The 19,891-nt window shown below is 37.7% G+C and overlaps 1 protein-coding gene across 1 annotated transcript in view; it reads right to left on the bottom strand.

The window, feature by feature from the left end:
* LOC127029109 (proprotein convertase subtilisin/kexin type 5-like) overlaps window positions 1-19,891 on the bottom strand; it is a 236,027-nt gene that overhangs the window by 204,302 nt on the left and 11,834 nt on the right. Inside the window, exon 2 of the mRNA XM_050914753.1 lies at window positions 7,715-7,819. Within this exon, the coding sequence (XP_050770710.1) occupies window positions 7,715-7,819 (105 nt within the window). The remainder of the gene's footprint in view (window positions 1-7,714; window positions 7,820-19,891) is intronic.

A 19,891-nucleotide genomic window follows, 5' to 3' on the forward strand; every position in this document is an offset into this window, starting at 1 on the left:
GAAATAGTCATCTTACAGGTTTAAATTTCTCACACACAGTTTTTACCTAAAATGATTTTGTCATCGTTAAGGATGAGCAAAATCCTTCAGCATATATAGTTTTCTGTTGAGCTTCTACTGGAGACAATGAAGGGAAAACATCTACAAAACTGTTTTTCCTGATACACCCTCAAATTCAAGAAATTTAGGAGGGATATTTTGAATTTTAAATCTAGCCAATTGTGAATGTATCACTGTATAACATCCACTTTAAGAAATATTTGTTCCCTATATAGGAAAACTATCTCCTGAAGGGAATTTTCTTCTCCATCACTCCTAAGTAACATTTTTATGTATTTTTTGAGGGCCCTAAACAAATTTCTGTAACAAGATCTAGACTATGGTCATAAATATTGCCACTGTTCCTAACATCTGCTCTACATGGGTACTGAAAAGAAAATATATTATAACAGTAGAACACACAGTATGAAGCAAAAGCCAAGGAGTTCAGTTGGCATGAGCCCCAAATTCACCAAATGCAGAAAGGTCAAAAAACACAATTCCTCAAAAGAACAATCACCTGTGTTTTTAAACAGCTCTGAGCTAAAATCCAGCTAATTTTTTGAAGTAATAAAGACTTCAAGCCACATGTTTGTTTTGCAATATTCAAGTTAGAATAGAATAGAATAGAATAGAATAGAATAGAATAGAATAGAATAGTTCGGTTGGAAGGGACCTACAACGATCATCTAGTCCAACTGCCTGACCACTTCAGGGCTGACCAAAGGTTAAAGCATGTTATCAAGGGCATTGTAGCCCCTCCTTCCCTAATTCCCACTAGACTCAACAAGAACTGAATGACTGCATAGGCATTGAAAAGCCTTACTAGCAGCCTGTCTATTTTTTTGTGTGTCCAAAATATCATCAGAAATCTGAACCGAACTGAACAGAACAGAACAGAATAGAATATTTTCAATTGGAAGGGGCCTAAAATGATCATCTAGTCCAACTGCCTGACCACTTCAGGGCTGACCAAAGGTTAAAGCACGTTATTGTCCAAATACCTCTTAAACACTGACAGACTTGGGGCATCAACCACCTCTCTAGGAAGCCTCTTCCAGTGTTTGACCACCCTCTCGGTAAAGAAATGTTTCCTAATATCTAGTCTAAACCTCTGGCGCAGCTTTGAACCATTCCCACACATCCTGTCACTGGATACCAGGGAGAAGAGCTCAGCACCTCCCTCTCCACTTCCCCTCCTCGGGAAGCTGTAGAGAGCAATGAGGTCGCCCCTCAGCCTCCTTTTCTCCAAACTAGACAAACCCAGAGTCCTCAGCCGCTCCTCATAGGACATGCCTTCCAGCCCCTTCACCAGCTTTGGTGCCCTCCTCTGGATGCATTCAAGGACCTTCACATCCTTCTTAAATTGTGGGGCCCAGAACTGCACACAGTACTCAAGGTGAGGCCGCACCAACGCTAAATACAGCCGGATAATCACCTCTTTTGACCAGCTGGTTATGCTGTGTTTGATGCACCCCAGGATGCAGTTTGCCCTCCTGGCTGCCAGGGCACACTGCTGACTCCTATTGAGCCTGCTGTCGACCAGCACCCCCAGATCCCTTTCTGCAGGGCTGCTCTCCAGCCACTCCCCTCCCAATCTATACTTGTGCCTGGCGTTACTCTGTCCCAGGTGCAGAATCTGGCATTTGGACTTGCTAAATTTCATGCCATGGATGATTGCCCAATGCTCCAATCTATCTAGATCCCTCTGCAAGGCCTCTCGTTCCTCGAGAGAGTCAACTGCACCTCCCAGTTTAGTATTCTCAGCAAACTTGCTAAGGGTGCATTCAACTCCTGCATCCAGATCATTGATAAAAATATTGAACAGAACCATCCCTAGAATTGAGCCCTGAGGAACACCGCTGGTGACTGGTCGCCAGCCAGATGTAGCCCCATTCACTACATCCCTTTGAGCCTTGCTGTTCAGCCAGTTCTTCACCCAGCGCACTGTGTACCTGCTCATCTCACAGTTGGACAACTTGTCCAGAAGGATGCTGTGAGGGACTGTATCAAAAGCCTTACTGAAATCCAGAAAAACTACATCCACCGCCTTCCCTTCATCCACTAGGCAGGTGACCTTATCATAGAAGGATATCAAATTGGTTAAACAGGACTTTCCCTTTGTGAACCCATGCTGACTGTGCCTGATGATTGCATTGTCCTTTAAATGCCTTTCAGTAGCACCCAGTATGATCTTCTCCATAGTTTTTCCAGGTACTGAGGTTAGACGAAAAAGGTCTGTAGTTTCCTGGGTCTTCCCTCACGCCCTTCTTGTAAATTGGAATAATGTTGGCTAGCTTCCAGTCAGCAGGGACCTCCCCAGACTCCCAAGACCTTTGGTAGATGATCGAGAGGGGTCCTGCTGTAACATCCGCTAGCTCCTTCAGTACTCTGGGGTGAATCCCGTCAGGCGCCATGGACTTATGAACATTCAGCTGATACAGCTGGTCCCTTCTTACAATTTCAGTGTCCAGAAATGGAAAGTCACTGTTCCCGCACTCGTGGTCCTCCGACTCAGGGGTCTGGGCAGCCCAAGGTCTATCAGTATTATTAAAGACTGAGGCAAAAAAAGCATTGAAAGCCTCTGCTTTTTCTTCATCCCTATTAGTCAGGTGACCATCTTCAACAAGTATCGGTCCAACGTTTTCTTTAGACCTCCTTTTGCTATTAATGTACTTAAAAAAGCCCTTCTTGTTGTCAGATACGGCACTGGCCAGTTTCAGCTCTAATTGAGCTTTGGGATGCTTCAGAACTTTTTTCTTCATAAAGTCCCTTGCAAAGCCCCAGGTCATAGCATATATCTCATGTCTTTTGCTTTTGCCTTTCCACAGCCAAAAGGCTCCAGAAACATCTAAGTCCAGAGTCTCATGTGATCTGCTTCATTTTGAATATTCTTATCTCACAAAGTTTTGGCTACTTCTGTCAGAGATGGCTGAGCCATTGCCTCTATCTTTAAGGTCAGCCACCATCTTTCTCATTGACCGTGAAGCCCAGAGACTGTAATAGCAGCTGCACTGCGATCCCTGTAAACTCTGTTGCTCATTAAAATGAGATATTTGCCACCTGTTCTGATGCTGGGCTTATGTGATGCTGCGATAACATGATAAAAAGGGTGAGACACTGCAGTTTTTCACAGCATACTACTGGTCAAAATCTCAACCCAACTACTTGCCACCTTGTCTTTTAATTTCCCTGCCCATCCCTCTACCAGCTTAAGAAAATCACTATAAGAAAATAGCTAGAGAATGCAAACCTGCTGAATAAATTTTTTTTCTTTTCTGAAACCATTTGTTAAACTATTTAGGAAGTGAGCCAGTTAAAACCTCTAGACTAATCTCCAACTCTTGCCCAACAGTTAACAGCTATATTGTCATTGCAAAGGAGTTCTATAAAATGACCTTGCAAACAGAAAATTAGAATTTTCTGAAATCTAATATTTCTTTTTAATCCACATGCAATTAAGGATATGGACAGGAGAAAAACCCTTTAAGGGAGGTGCTAACAACTGGGATAATTATGATGAAGCTGAAATATAAGTGTAAGTAATCAAACATGATAATTTATGTCAAGAAACACTTCTCTGACAGTGTACATTTTTAATTTCTAAAATTGTATTACACTGAATTCCTACCAGCCTTTTTTCTGCTTTTAGCAGAAAACATCAAAAGGTAATTCCAGTAGGTAGCTTTGATGATTATTTCTGAGGGTTTTCTTTTTAAGCACTAATAGAAAAATCAGCTATCATCTCATTAATGTGGTAATAGAATTGGACATTAACAAAGCTTTTATTCTTCACAAAGAAATCTCAGTCCCATTAACATTATGACTAAGGATTAATCATAACATTATGATAGGATTAAGCCTTTCACCTTTAGGTTACTGTCACACAAGGTTCAGCTTTGAGCTGGTTTTGTATCATGTACAGACCAAACACTCTTTCATGTGCGGGAAAGGAACACTAACTTTTTAGGTTGCTATTCCCCAAAACGATTAGACAGAACAGGATGTTTTACCCTATTCTCAGGGTGAAACCTCTAGGTCTAGGTACGTGGTGAACTGCAATCTAGTTCATACTGGATCACAATTGAACATAAGTCTGATGCTGTCGTGCATCCTCAGCATGGTTAAATTATTCTTGATTCTTGCTCAAGCAACACAGGCTTCTCAGGGATTTTTGCTGATGCAGAATCTGGTTTAAGCTAGGACTAATATACCGGGCACCCCTATAAGTACAGATTTCAATCACCATTAAACAAACAAAATACCAACCATCTTGTACAAACTTTACAACAACATAAGAACTGTTAGAACAGCACTAATTATAACAGGATCTAATGCAGTTGGGTGCCAGTGAACAGCAAGCCCTATAACATGATCTAACTGTAGGACTATTTGCCCATGTTTATATCAAACTGTGTTTAATACTCCAGAGGCAGGTACTAAAGTGAAATGTTGCTATGTCCTCTCATACATTGTGAATCAGTTCATATTCTAATTCACCCAGCAACAGGCTCCTTAAAAATACCAAATCTGATTCTTGATCTTGACTGAGCTAAAGAAGGAAGGATGGCTTGTGTAAAGGATTTCTGAGACAATTAAATAAAGGGTCCACAGTGGTAAACATATCATTACTTAATAACTAACTTAAATTCCCCAGTCAAACTCTGAACATGGAAAACAGAGTGGCAGTTCCTATTATTCTTTTAACAAGTGCTATTGATTCTTTGTTCTCCGAGTACTAATACAGATTATGTCTACCCAGGCAGACATCAGTAGTTCACCTAATCCCAAGGTTTAATGGTTCTGTTATTCTATTTGGCTAACAAAATCTTTTTGTTCACTAATGAGGTTTAACAACTTAACACTTAGCATTGCCAATATGAAACATAAGCTTTCCCTGTCCTGGTTTCGGCTGGGACAGAGTTAACTTTCTTTTTAGTAGCTGGTACAGTGCTGTGTTTTGGATTTAGTGTGAGAATGATGTTGATAACACTCTGATGTTTTAGCTGTTGCTAAGGAGCGCTTATCTTAAGCCAAGGACTTTTCAGTTTCTCATGCTCTGCCAGCAAGCAGGTGTGCAAGAAGCTGGGAGGGAGCAGAGCCGGGGCAGCTGACCTGAACTAGCCAAAGGGGTATTCCATACCATGGAACGTCATGCCCAGTATATAAACAGGGGGGAGCTGGCCGGGAGGCGCGGATCGCGGTTCGGGAACTAACTGAGCATCGGTCAGCGGGTGGTGAGCAATTGCATTGTGCATCACTGGTTTTTTTTCTTCACCCCCCCCTTCTTTTGTTGCATTCCTTTTCATTACTATTATTATTATATTTCATTATTACTATTGTTAGTATTATATTTTACTTTAGTTATTAAACTGTTCTTATCTCAACCCACGAGTTTTACTTTTTTTTTCCTTTGCTTTCCTCCTCCTCACCCCACTGGGAGGGGGAGGGGGGAAGCGGCTGCGTGGTGCTTAGTTGCTGGCTGGGGTTAAACCACGACACCCATAATAGCATTCTCATCAGAATTCCTCTAAGCTTGAAGTCCAAGATGCTGCTTTTAAAAACCCAAGGTTTTAGTATTGTAATGAAATTCTTCATTCCTGCTGTATTTTGTGCCTCCTACACAAAATATAAATTGGCCGAAGTTTTATTTTCTCCTTAACGCAACCTCATACTCCAATCTTGGCACATTTAAATTCAGAAATAAATGGAAAACACACCTTGATGACCATCTTCTCAGCATGAAAAATTCATGGCCATGCAATGTGCCTTTTTTAAGATTAAACATTTTGTTTTTAAAAGGTCCAGCTTATACAACACAATTGAATTTAAGCCTATTTTAATAATCATGAAATGTCATATATACTGAGGACAAACCAGACATTAGCCTACAAATACTGGTGTCCATATTTTGACATGTCTGCAGCCAAACAAGAATTCCCAAGCCCAGATTCAGTAGAGCAATCACAAAGTCAATCACAAACACTTTTGCCAGATCAAGGTATTAGACTGTCAGCTTCCCTTTGGGTACAGAATCATTAACAGGGTGGAGTGTCTTGCACAACCCTCAGTAGAGTTTCTCATTATTAAAGTGATATTTAACAATGATTCCGCAATGTGATTCCTGTACCAGCACTAGCATAGAATGCTGCATATGGGACAAGACCCAAATGGTATAATATAGAAGGCACTGAGAAACTAATTATGTCTCTGATTTTCTGTTGTGCTCTGCCTTAGAATCTCTCACAATTTTGGCCACAGTAATTTGGGCTGGCTGCCAGAGATGCAGAAGGGGTATCTGGAAGCTGGGTTTAACAGGTATGTTTAAGGTTGTATGTACATGTGAACTTGTGCATTTGCATGTAAATCACTTCACAATCTCTGTGCAGGTGGGAAACAGCATGGAATGAGACAGATGTGAACACTTTCCTTTCCTTTTGCAGTGTCGCCTATTCTGAGTACAGCGCTTGGTGTTTGAATGGTGGGTGTCAGCATTCATGGGAACAGAGAATTGTGCCCTAACCATTTTCATACTAATCCCTGAAACATGCTGCTCAATAGAGCTTCTGAGGCTCTTACAGAACTTAACAGCCCAGCCCTATTGACACGGGGGTGAAAATGCTCTGTATGCATTTCCCTCATCCTGTCCCTTCCTCAGGAGGAACTTCAGTCCTAAATACGGCTTTCCAGACTGCAGAAGTATTAATGTATCCTTTAGTATTCCTCTATGATGCTTAACTTGTAGGAAATGGTTTATGTGGAGCATTCAAACTGTCTTTTGCTGATAACTTAGACTTCTCTTAAATTCTTGCCAAGTGTTAGGATAGCACAAATCCTTCACAGACCACAATCATAATCCAAGGTCTAAAAAAAGACTGACTATTTTAACCAGTGGAAACCACTAGGGGTTTGAGGGTTTTGTTGGGGGGGGTGGGTTGCTTGAACAGCATAAAAATGCTAAAGATATGCTTTAAACTTTCTTTCTAAAAGAGAACCACAAGAAATCCAATTCTATGGTTAGGGATGAAGCTACTAACCACAGAAGTTAAAGGTTTAAAACAAAAGTGTCTTGGATACAGCTACATGACAATATTATACCCAACTATAAATCAGTAATTAAATTATGTTGCCAGTTACCTATTACATAATATATACTCTGAAGGTCTGATACCATTTTTCATATAGAGGGAAGTCTCTTAAAATTAAGGTCAGTAGAAACCGCCAAAAAGACCACAGAAAAGAGTATTCTTATTTTAATCCCTCACACATTCTAAATCCAGAAAAAAGACCAGAAAAAAAAAAAGAGAAACCTTCATCTGAACATTGATATCATCCTATATTACTCATTTTCATTCCCAAAGCTGTTTGATTTACAGAAGAAGATAACAGCCATTAATGTTACATAGGTGATTTTGTAGGGAAGCATAGCATAGTGATTAGTACAAAATTACTATACTACAGCTCCTCCATGAATAATGTCAGACCTTATGTTCCAACAACAGCACATAATTAATAGTATGGTATTGTCTTCATTTTAATGGGAAACAGAACCTTAGCAAAAAAAGGGTCAGTTCTTGTAATGCTATATCCCATTCAGGTGAATGTCTCCTGGTATGATATTTCATATAAAAAATGTAAAGGCTTTTGCCTCAGACATGTAGGTGGATTTTCTTACCTTTGGTTCCATTGAAATGAAGCTGTGGGTACCTCTACTTGAGAGAACTGACCTTTTAATCGTTTTACTATGGTAGAAGTGGTAGTAATCCTTCAGTGTTCCAATCTGTAAGGGGAGAAAAGAAAAACAGAGAGGGAGATATAATTAATGAAAAGTAGTTTTATGGTTTTCATTTTTAAAGGTCTATAAATTATGCAATTTCCTACTGTGCTGAAATGTTACTTGAACCAAGTGATCATTTTTCAAAAGAAGGACATATGATATGAAATGGATGGAGTGTCCTTGAGGCAGTAACTGCATAACCAAAGATTATAACTGAGCTGCTTAGTCTGTCCATATCTACCTTTTTAATGTTTAAATTATATTCAGTATTTTAAGCAATTCTATATCAATCTATATCCAAGCTGTCTTCAAATGGAACATATAATAATCATCAAATGGCTATATGGTTATTAAAAAGCATTCCATCTAGTTTGCATAAGGAAATATACTGTAAAATGCACTAGATTCAGTTATTTATATAAAATTTATAAAAAAGACATCCACAGAATCAGACTATGCACCAGGAATAGGCTTCTCTTTCTGCAGAAGGTGGGCAAGAAAGAAGTAGAAGAAAGAAAGATGGAAATGGTTACTTCATAAGATAACTAGAAGTACAAAATCAATTCATGCAAAATTGCAAATACAATAAAATACAATAAAATACAATTGCAGTACAATAAAAATACTTATTCATTCCATCAGTACACAGTAGCAATGTAAATATTAAACTAAGACAGCCTTCACAATTTTAAGAAGAAATTTCCCCTTCCAGAGTCATTAATATCTAAATATTCATAACTTGAAATTTTACTTTCACATACCTACAAGCAAACATTCAGCTTCCTTGTCTTTAGAGCAATGTCTCCCCAAGACATTTGGAATTTGTCCTTCTATCACACTGTAAATCTTGTAAGACACTTAATAATTTAGTTAAAGGTTTCTTAATGATGAGTAAAAAAGAGACAATGGAGCTTACTGTTATTTCAAGTTGAAACTCAAAGTGACCTCAGAAAATAGGTTTGGTTTTGAAAATAAATCTGAATGAAATCACCAAAGAAGATGGAGCAACACTGAAAAGCTCTAATCTTAAAGATCCTGTATTCTGAATTTATATCTATAAGAATATGCATGTAGGAAACTAGAGTGTTCAACATTAAAGGTTCAAAGAGAATTGGAAATAAGCCACTGAGGAACTCCAAAAATCTGTTTTTAAAATATTAGAACACAAAAATCTTGAGAAAATATCAGAGTAGACTGAGAACAAATATTGATAGAAAATTATTGTTCTCAGGGAGCACTTGAATACTTTATCTTAAAGTTTAAAATGTAAACAGCACTGGGGAATGAGGGAGAACTTTTTGGAAAAAAAGTCCACAATTTAAATGAATACTTCTAAAGGGGAAACTGCACCAGGGTTTATGATATTATTCTCAGTCTGTACAGTTAAATGGGTCCATCAATATCTAATTTTCAGAAAGAATGACTTATGTTTACTTTAAGTCAAATATGGAAGCATTCAGTTAAACCAAGTCAGTTTATCATAAATTAAATAGGAATTGGTTTGACTAAGCCTAAATAGAGCATATTAATACTACAATAGCAATCCCCATGATGCCTTCTGTTTCAGAGGTGATTCAAGCTGAAATGGTGCATTTCTGTCCCATGGAGGAGCCTGGTCTCAGTCTCCATGTGCATATCTGCGAATAAACCCTCCTTAAATCTCCAGGGGAAAGTCTTCTCACAGACATCTCAGAGCTGCAGGACCCTGGGCATCCCAAGATCATTCACACGCAGTTCTCTGTGGGCTGAAATCTATCACCACAGCAAGTACCAAAGCAAATACTGTTTCTTTGTCCATGGATGAGCGTACTCTATTGGTGACGTAGTGCGAGTCAGAATAACATGCAGTTTCCATGATGATTTCAGCTAGTCCAAAAGGTAATTAAGGACATTATTGTACACAGTTGTGTTGTTATATCACTTGTGACTGCATTAATTTGTTTATTCTGATAGTTTAACAACCTGCAGTACAACAAATGTCCCTAAGTATCAGGCCAATGTTTCGTGGTTTTTGAATTATTATTATTTATATCAACCACTGAAATTTGGCTCCAGGATTAGCACCACTACAGGTCACAGCATGCTGCCTCAAGACAAAGGGACATCAGTCACTTCCTAGATGTGTCCTTAACACATGAATAGCCTCAAACAGTGCTGAAGTGCTAACCACTGTCAATGATGCTACTCTTGCTTCTTAAGTCCTCAGAAACCAGTAATGTGCATATTAACCATACCAAAATACTGTACAGAGGTTAGGCTTTTGAGTCTTGCTATCTTTAGTGTGAATTAGAGACATACTACTGTGTGTACGTGTGTATATACACAAACATATACATTATTTAAAAGTCAGAGCTCAAGCAGGTAACTGTATTTTACCACTGCACAGAACTGCATAGAAAGAAACATGTCATATTTCAGGGAAAATAAACAAACATCTGTCCTGTTTTGTGCTGCATAGTTCTCAATATCACCCAGTTCTCTTTCTTTGTTTTGTCTTCCACTAGTTTGGGGCCTTTTTTTTTAAGGATAAACTGTAGCTTACCTCTTTAAGAGCATCCAAAACAGCAGAGTTAGAGGGTGGCCTAATTGCACTCTTGGAGGTCCTACAGTTTAGCAGCACTAGCCACCCACAAAAGACACTGGAGGGGATAGGAGACAGTCCCATGTTTATTTTACTGACCAGGCTTGCGCACATGTGCAGGGATGTGCATATTCTACTTTCCAATTGTCGTGGTTTAACCCCGGCCGGCAACTAAGCACCACACAGCCACTCGCTCACTTCCCCCCAGCGGGATGGGGGGGAAGAGAATCGGAAGGGTAAAAGTGAGAAAACTCATGGGTTGAGATAAGAACAGTTTAATAATTGAAATAAAATATAATAATAATAATAAATTTTAATGAAAAGGAAAATAACAGAGAGAGAGAAATAAACCCCAAGAAAGTCAAGTGATGCAAATGAAAAAAATTGCTCACCACCAACCGACCAATGCCCAGCCAGTCCCCGAGCAGCGGCCCCCCTGCCAATCTCCTCCCTAGTTTTATTGCTGAGCATGACGTCCTATGGTCTGGAATATCCCTTTGGTCAGCTGGGGTCAGCTGTCCCCGCTGTGTCCCCTCCCAACTTCTTGGGCACCCCCAGCCCACTCGCTGGTGGGGTGGTGTGAGAAGCAGAAAAGGCCTTGACTCTGTGTAAGCGCTGCTCAGCAATAACTAAAACATCCCTGTGTTATCAACACTGTTTCCAGCACAAATCCAAAACATAGCCCCATACTAGCTACTATGAAGAAAATTAACTCTACCCCAGCCAAAACCAGCACACCAATCAAAAGAGAAAAGCCTGAGGATTTGTAATGCTTGATGGCTATACTCCCTCTGAGACCTTGTCCTCAGGAGACAGAATTAAGTGTGGTAACTGTAATGCCATGTCTTCCAGGCACCGTTAATTTTCAAATAATAATAATAATAATTAATAAAAATTGTGAGAACTACCGCTTTAGTTAATAATTGTCAGTGAAATAAAAGGATCCCAAATCTTTTAAATGGAATTTAATTCCTATTCCCTAACTATCAGTGCCTCTTGCAGTAAGGTAACACCAGTGTTATTAAAAATTATATTGCCCTTTTTTCCCTTAATGGGAATTTACTTAGACCTTCCAAATCTTTGGACCACTTGGCAAATAGTTAAACCATGGAAATATAGCACAATAAAACTTATTATTATGGATGTTCTTGTTAAATTGTTTTTTATACTTTTAACTACCAAGTCTTAGAGGCACTATCAGAGGGAAAGGAATACAAAAACAGAAACACCAGACTGTAGATCTAACCACCTTAGAGGCTGATGACGATTTAGCTGTTTTATCCTTGGGAAATCTTTGTAATCTTCTTTTTGACCTGGAAGACCTGATTTCTTTAAAAAGAGATGGAGAAACATTCCTGAGGAATTGCCTGGGCAAAAGCAAGGAGAATGGGTAGAAGGGAGGTGGATTACTCTTTGGAGATAAACTTCATCACTGAAAATTTTAAATAGATGCAAACATACATTTAAATAGTACCATATTATGCTTATTCAAGGATAAAAATAACTCCTGGGAACAATAATCCTACAACACTGCAGTGGAATCCCAGAAAACCCAAATATCCACATATATACATTAATTTTATATTTAGTAGGTCTTATTTTCTTTTTAAAGTTGAGAAAATCAATGAATTTAAAAGATATTAACTATGAAACAAGAGTCAAACTTTCTAGGCTTAGTCTTTGGAATACATTTCTTCCATATGCAGTTTTATATTCTAAGGCAGTATTAAGATAATTTAGGATATAATGACTGAAAGAATTCATCTACCTTCACGTGTGAGTATCTTCATAAACTCTGTAAGGAAATATAAATGCTAAAGTTGCCAATGAAATACACCTTAAATATCCATATATGATCACCAAACTGACCTACATGACTAGACTCTGACACTATGACTGAAATGTTCATGTAACAGAACATAAGCAGAGAAGTTGTTCACACTAATGGAAGCAGCTTGAGATATGCCTTCCCAACAGTTTCTAACCTAATCAATCAACTAAACTACTTTTTTTTTGGGGGGGCTGATATCCTACATTACCCTGCATGAGTTAAAATAGGTTCTTAGATTACTACAGGCAGATGGCATTAAAAAAACCCACAGAAACTACCAGAACTGCTGAACACTGTGGTCTTGTCTTGATCTGCAGCAGCAAGATAATATCACTTTGATGACTAGTCTAAAGGAGAGAAATAATGATATTCAGTCTCTGTATTACAGAGGCTCTAAATCAGTACGTTAAAGGAATATCTACTGGGTGGGGAAAAAGTGCAGTTTTAATGTGCTCAAACTTAGTTAAATAAAAGAATCTGAAACAGCAGCAGAACCAAGGCAATGTGGGTATGAATATGGATTATCGCCTCAGACTCAACCGAGACTATTCTGAAAGTCTGAATTCAAACTATGTTCAAATGTCCAAGTAACCCAGTTTTCAATTCCATTTTAAGCCCAGTTAGCTAACATAAATTAGATGGCCCAAGTTGTACAAACATCTCTGTGTGTGCTTGAGGTAGGCATAACCAAAGATGCCAATTCATATCTGTGCTCCTCTCACATTCCCTTCTTTTCAGGTTTGTTTCATAGCAAACAGATATGTCCATAAGTATTGCCAGAGTCACTGTTTCTGAATAGTGACACTCTTGAACAAGTTGGACTTGACCTCAAACGCACCCCTCTCATACCAATCCTTACACTTTCTTGAAACATTTTTTCTGAGTCTCATAGATGGAAATTCCAGATAAAATGAGATGCTAATCGCCATCAACTCAGTAAAAAAAGCTATACTGTACTCAAGAGTTCTTGCTCAGTTCCTTAAATCCTTGGTATGGAAGACAAAAGAGTTCAGCCAGGAAAACAAGATACCCTTCTGAACCACCTGCATATGAAACACAAACAAAAATCCAAACTAGGCAGATAAATTAAACCACCTAGCTATTACAACAGAAACATCACAATTTCCATATAAATAAATCAGGTTGTATCTCTTCACATTCTAGGTACGAATATGCTGATACTTTACCTTTGAAATTCCCTCTCCTTCTGTTTAAATGGGGAAAAAATGTCACCTTACTGAATTAATATAATCCACTCCTGACTTCTTTTGTATTTTTTGGCAATTTTCCTCTGTGTTTCAGCTATTTACACAGAGAAATTCTGCCTGTGGACTTACCTTGACATCAAATTAGTTGATGTCTAAAATGAATAACAAAGCCATTAAAATAAAGTAGCTCTGAATTGTGTTCTTTCAGATAAGAATGTTATTACTCTTGCTTACATCCTGCTGCATTTTACTTTAAAAAAAAATAAAGTAGCACATTAAGTCTTTCAGTGGAAAACTCAAAATAAACTCTCTACTCTTTTAACTTTTCATGTGCCTTCGTTAGTAGGATAAAAAAGTAACAATACTCTAAGGTCAGTTTTAAGTCTTGATAGCATTCTAATTCACTGTCAAGGCTGAGATTTTTTCAAAGTAATTTTGTAAATTTTAATGAGAATTTACATTTACTGTAGCTAAATTAAGTGACCATGCAGGTTAAAAAGAACATAAAAAGAACATTTTAATTTGCAGTAGAAATTCTTTATATGAGTTTGTATATTCCATTTTGGATTACCTCTATAACAATTCCTTTTTCTAATAGCTTTTCTTTTCAAGGGTTTCTATTATGTTCCAGAATACAATCTAAATATATTTAGAGCTTCAATTCTAAACTATAATTAAAATTTAATTCAAATTAGAAACTAAATTTAAATAAAGAATTCTAAATTCCTAGTTAGAAACAGTCTAAAATATTTTTACAATTCCAATATTCTACTTCTCTAAATAGAGAAATATTCTATTCTAAATATACTATAAAATATACTTAGCAATATAAACCAAAATAATTTGCCTCCAGACAATAAGGTGGACTAATAATTGATTAATTACTTTTACAAAGCTCAGGATGCATTCAACAAAACTTCCTAGATCATATCTTCTGCATATATCTATTGTATGCAGTTGTATTTTGAAACATATTGTCAAATGAAATTCTGCTTTTTGGGATTCCAGTACTTTAATGCTCTCTTTGCAATCTTATTTAACACTTGAAATTACATGAAAAAAAGCTAAAAAACAACATATATGTATTGACACTTAACAGAGAGGCCTTAGCACAACTAAGTTTTAGAAGAACTATCTTTGCAAGAATGGGAAAGCATTAAGTCATAAAAGAGGTCACAGGTCTTGGGAAACAGTATGAATTTATAAAATAAGTTCAGATATTAAAAAGATATAAATTAGAACTGCATCAATAGCTTTATTCTAATATGTGTTTAATCACACTAAGAATTATTAATTTAATCTGCCCTACTACAAATGATGGCAGAAGAATGTGGTTTGACAAGGTTCTGAAACTGTTATTTCAAACATGCAAACAGTATAAAGGTTAGTTAAGAAATAGGTTTTATGTTTTAATAAACTACAACAAGAAAAGTTTCACAGTATACTGGTTTTAGCTGGGATAGAGTTAATTTTCTTCATAATAGCTAGTATGGGGCTATGTTTTGGATTTGTGCTGAAAACAGTGTTGATAACACAGGGATGTTTTAGCTATTGCTGAACAGTGCTTACAAAGCATCCAGGCGTCAAGGCCTTTTCTGCTTCTCACTCTGCCCCCCCAGCAAGTAGGCTGGGGGTGCACAAGAAGTTGGGAGGGGACACAGCCGGGACAGCTGACCCCAACTGACCAAAGGGATATTCCAGACCATATGACATCATGCTCAGCATATAAAGCTGGGGGAAGAAGAAGGAAGGGGGGACGTTCGGAGTGATGGCATTTGTCTTCCCAAGTAACTGTTGCGCATGATGCGCTTTCCTGGAAATGGCTAAACATTTGCCTGCCGATGGAAAGTAGGGAATGAATTCCTTATTTTGCTTTGCTTGCACACCCAGCTTTTGCTTTACCTATTAAACTGTCTTTATCTCAACCCACAATTTTTCTCACTTTTTACCCTTCTGATTCTCTCCCCCATCCCACTGTGGGGGGTGTGAGCGAGTGGCTGTGTGGGGATTAGCTGCCTACCGGAGTTAAATCATAACACACAGCAAAGGAAGTTCATGTTCATTTCCTTTTAAATCTTGATCATGAAGTATTTAATAACCATGGTACCTGTCCTGAAGCTTGTAAACATTTGCTCAGCCCCAATGGGATCAAGTGTCTTCTCATTTACAAAACCATAAATCAGAAATAGCTCTGTTGAATCTAATTGAATTTAAAAGTTATAAATTAAGGTAAATCAAATCTAATGGGAATACTTGTATAAGTAAAAGATTTAAGAACTGGGCACCAAGTTAGATATGCTGTTATGTCTCTATCCAGTTATTTAAACATCTTAAGCACATTAATAGCAACAGAGTTTATAACATTCAAATTGACTAAAGCAGTTACCTACAGTAGTCATACTGTTTCCAGTGAGCATTTATATTGCCAGTAATAAACCTTTTAACACTGTACTTTGTCTTTCAAATCTGAATTCAGCTCTTATTGGTCACAGTAAGTACAAAGTTTTCATTTAACTGACTTTCACAGGAGACTTGATTTAAGTAATTTCCTCCATCGCAAATGCAATTTACTGAAGAGTAATAAAGTAGTGACTCATGGGAATATCTAGGAATCAGTTAAGTTCATCTACATGATGTATGGAGGTACTAAATCCACTGCTCTTTTACAGTGAACCTACAACATACCTCTTTGACTTTGTACTGTATCAAAGTCTGATGATCTACCACTCTGTAGAGTGGGCTTAACCAAATACAGATGCAAAACTTGTCCAGAACCAGACATGATGCTGATATATTCACCCATCTTATTTGATCAGTTAGAGCTGTACAAAAGTTTATACTATTTTGTATAAAAGTGATGTTTGTCAGTAACCATTATTTATATAAGCAATCTCCACTCCCACGAGTAATCTCATTTAATTTGTATAAGGCAACTTGAGCAACAACTATTCATATGAGTAACAGTTTCTGGATAGGATCCTATAGAGTAACTGAAGTTCAATAATTTCTTAATGGTGAAAAAAAATTCCATTTGACAGAATCTGCAGGCAAATGTAAAGAAAAAAACAAACAAGTAAGCAAGCAAGACAAAAAAAAAACCACAACACCCCAACCCCAAATTATTATGTATTATGTAGCATTCAAACCTATTAAGAAAGAAAACACCAACATCATCATAACTAATGTTTATTGATGAGAAAAAAGAAGATTACAGCACATCAAGGGACTATTAAGTCTAGGCATAGTCAGGTAAGATTCAATTTAAAGTAGCTATCTCCAGTGACAGCGGAAAAAAATGGAACATGTATCAATTCAGATATATAGGTCTCACTCCTTCTCTGCCAGCTTCCGTAGTGCTGGAAGATCTATTAAGGTTCAATTCAGCTTTCACTGGAATCAGTGGGATCTTTCATTGTATTTAATGGGGGCTGCAATAAGCACTTAATGAAGAAACACTTAATTTTTTTTAATTTAGACCTCAATGAGGAACAAGGCCTACATTCTATAGTAAGTTAGTGTCCTAATGCCTAGGTTCTTATATCAGCTGCGAAATTACTTCAAACTACAGAGAAAAGTCAAGGAGAACTGATAGCCAATTATAGTTTGTGATTAAATATCTAAAGTTACTAAAACCAATGACAAAAATCAGGTCAAAGCTTGCATACAATGTCCATTTCACACATTTAAAGAATATTCCTTAGCAGCCTAATTGTCTGGAGAACAAAATCTTAGAATTTGAGGGTTGAGTGAAAGCTTAGCTGCATATCTCAAACTGCATTTCCTTGGAGAAAGGAGAAATGTTTCTGCTGTATATTTGTTTAACATATTGTTATCAAAATACTTAAATAGGGGAAAGCTGGTCAGCTGGAATGGTAGCAATGAATTGGATAAAACCAGGTTTTCTTCTATATAAATGGATTTGCATTTCCATTTTGAAACATTTGTTTTCATGCCATATCAGTCCTACAAGGTCAGAAAGATTAAGAAATCACCAAAGATACCAGCCACCACTAGAACTTGCTCACTATGTAATTAAATGTGTCAGATTAATATTCCTAGTTTCCAGTCAAAAAAATTGAAGTTATTTAAATTTCACAAGATGGACATTATATTTATTTATAAGAAAGCTTCCAAAAGAGCAGTCTATTGCAATGGTAGAACCATTTATTGATGAGATATTTATTGCTGCCCTTACCAACACAGTCCAGAGCCCCTCATGTCATAGGGTGGTTAAGTCTTTTAGAAAGCAAGGCTCAGCAACCCTGTTTATTTGTATTTATCAATTTGCCCAGGTGATGGCTTTGTGATTTGTCAGTTGGCCACGATCATCATATACTGGCCTAAGAACTATAGGGAGGGATCTGTTTAGTGATAAGGGATATTTAAACTTCCCTAAGGTAATTAGTACTGAACCAAAGGTATCTCTCAACCAGACATGCAGAAAGGTGTAACGACAGTGATGCAGAGATGGGCACGTGTCAGAGCCTCAAGGAAATCCCAGATATTGTGATGTGTATCCTCTCCAGAAATGACCTTGCACTTCAAATAGATGTGAATAAAATCATACTAATGTTATGCTTTAGATCCAAAGAAGAGGAATGATTTGGCTTACAGTGGAGCAAAAGGGAATCTTCCGAGAAGAAAACTGAAAGCAATATCAAGCTATAATACTGTAATGCTGTTTGGGGCTGGAGCTCTTATTGTGTGGCACTGATGGAATGCATCTGGTTTGTCAGACTCTCCGATATTATTGGGGTACTTGCAATTGTATTTCTAATATTCATGTTTAAAGGCTATTGAGATCTTTACAAATTTCAACTGAATGCTTTGCTGAGATACATTTCAGAGACTCTCTTTGAGGTCCAGTGAGAGAAGTGTTTTTCTTTAAAAGCAGAAAAAGCTAATTTGAGCTATAAGACCACTGTTCAAATATCTGCACTGGCTCCTCTCCACTTCCAACTGATAAAACTACTACAGAGCTTATTCTATAGTGCATTCCTGCAATGAAGCTGTGCTACTGATTTCCAAGAGGGGCAGGGGAACTTTCTCAGCTTAAAGCCCTGCCATTGTTGTTCATTCTCCTACTTGGCCCCCTAGATACCAGGGTACCTACAGATCATAAAATATTTTTCACAGTTTAGCATTTGATTGATTTGTTTGCTTCAGTTCAGCTCAGATGGGCTACTTGAGATATGATACTTTAAGTGCAAATATCCTGCAATCCACAAATTCTAAAGGAATAAGGATGAAATAAAATAGGATGAATAAAAAAATCAGTAAATTAAGTAATTGAAAGTAATAGGAGCAGTGGCATGAAACCTCTCACTGAGGTTTTCAAAACTGTTTTCCTATCTGAGGACAGCTGGGTGACAAATGTGATGTCAATTTTTAAAAAGGATATCTGGGAACTATAGACTTGCAGGTGTCTACTAGGCAAATGAGTAGAAACTATAAGAAAAAAGAGTATTAATAGATCAGTGTTGTGGTTTAACCCCAGTCAGCAGCTAAGCACCACACAGCCGCTCCCTCACTCCCCCCCGCTCCCCCCAGTGGGATGGGGAGGAGAATCGGGAAAGAAGGCAGAACTCATGGGTTGAGATAAGAACAGTTTAATAACTAAAGTGAAATATAATACTAACAATAATAATAATGAAATATAATTATAATAATAATAATAGTAATGAAAAGGAATATAACAAAAAAAAGAAGGGGGGAAAAAAAGAAAAAAAACAGTGATGCACAATGCAATTGCTCACCACCCGCTGACCAATGCCCAAGCAGCGATCCACCCCTCCCGGCCAGCTCCCCCCTGTTTATATACTGGGCATGATGTTCCATGGTATGGAATACCCCTTTGGCTAGTTCAGGTCAGCTGCCCCGGCTGTGCTCCCTCCCAGCTTCTTGCACACCTGCTTGCTGGCAGAGCATGGGAAACTGAAAAGCCCTTGGCTTAAGATAAGCGCTACTTAGCAACAACTAAAACATCGGAGTGTTATCAACAGTATTCTCACACTAAATCCAAAACCCAGCACTGTACCAGCTACTAAGAAGAGAGTTAACTCTGTCCCAGCCAAAACCGGGACAATTAGATAGATAGATAGAGGACACTTGGATAAAAAATTACCTACTTGGAAAAAGTCAAACAGAGGAAAATTATGCCTTACAAATTTATTAGTGTTCTTTGAAAAGGTCAAGCATGCAGATAAAGGTGACCCAGTAGATATATTCTACTTCGATTTCCAAATAGCTTTTGACAATGTCCTTTACCAATAGCTTTTAAGGAATTAAGAAGCCATGCCATAAGAGGAAGGTCCTTGCACAAGCAAACAGTCAGTTAAAAGACTGAAAACATAGATTAGTAATAATTAGTTTGGTTCTCATAATGGAGGGAGGTCCCCACTGGAGTTCTGCCAGGGTCTGTGCTAAAATCTTTTCTGGGACCTATACTATTTCAC

The sequence above is a fragment of the Gymnogyps californianus genome, unplaced genomic scaffold, assembly GCF_018139145.2.
Source record: "Gymnogyps californianus isolate 813 unplaced genomic scaffold, ASM1813914v2 HiC_scaffold_74, whole genome shotgun sequence".
Taxonomy (NCBI): domain Eukaryota; kingdom Metazoa; phylum Chordata; class Aves; order Accipitriformes; family Cathartidae; genus Gymnogyps; species Gymnogyps californianus.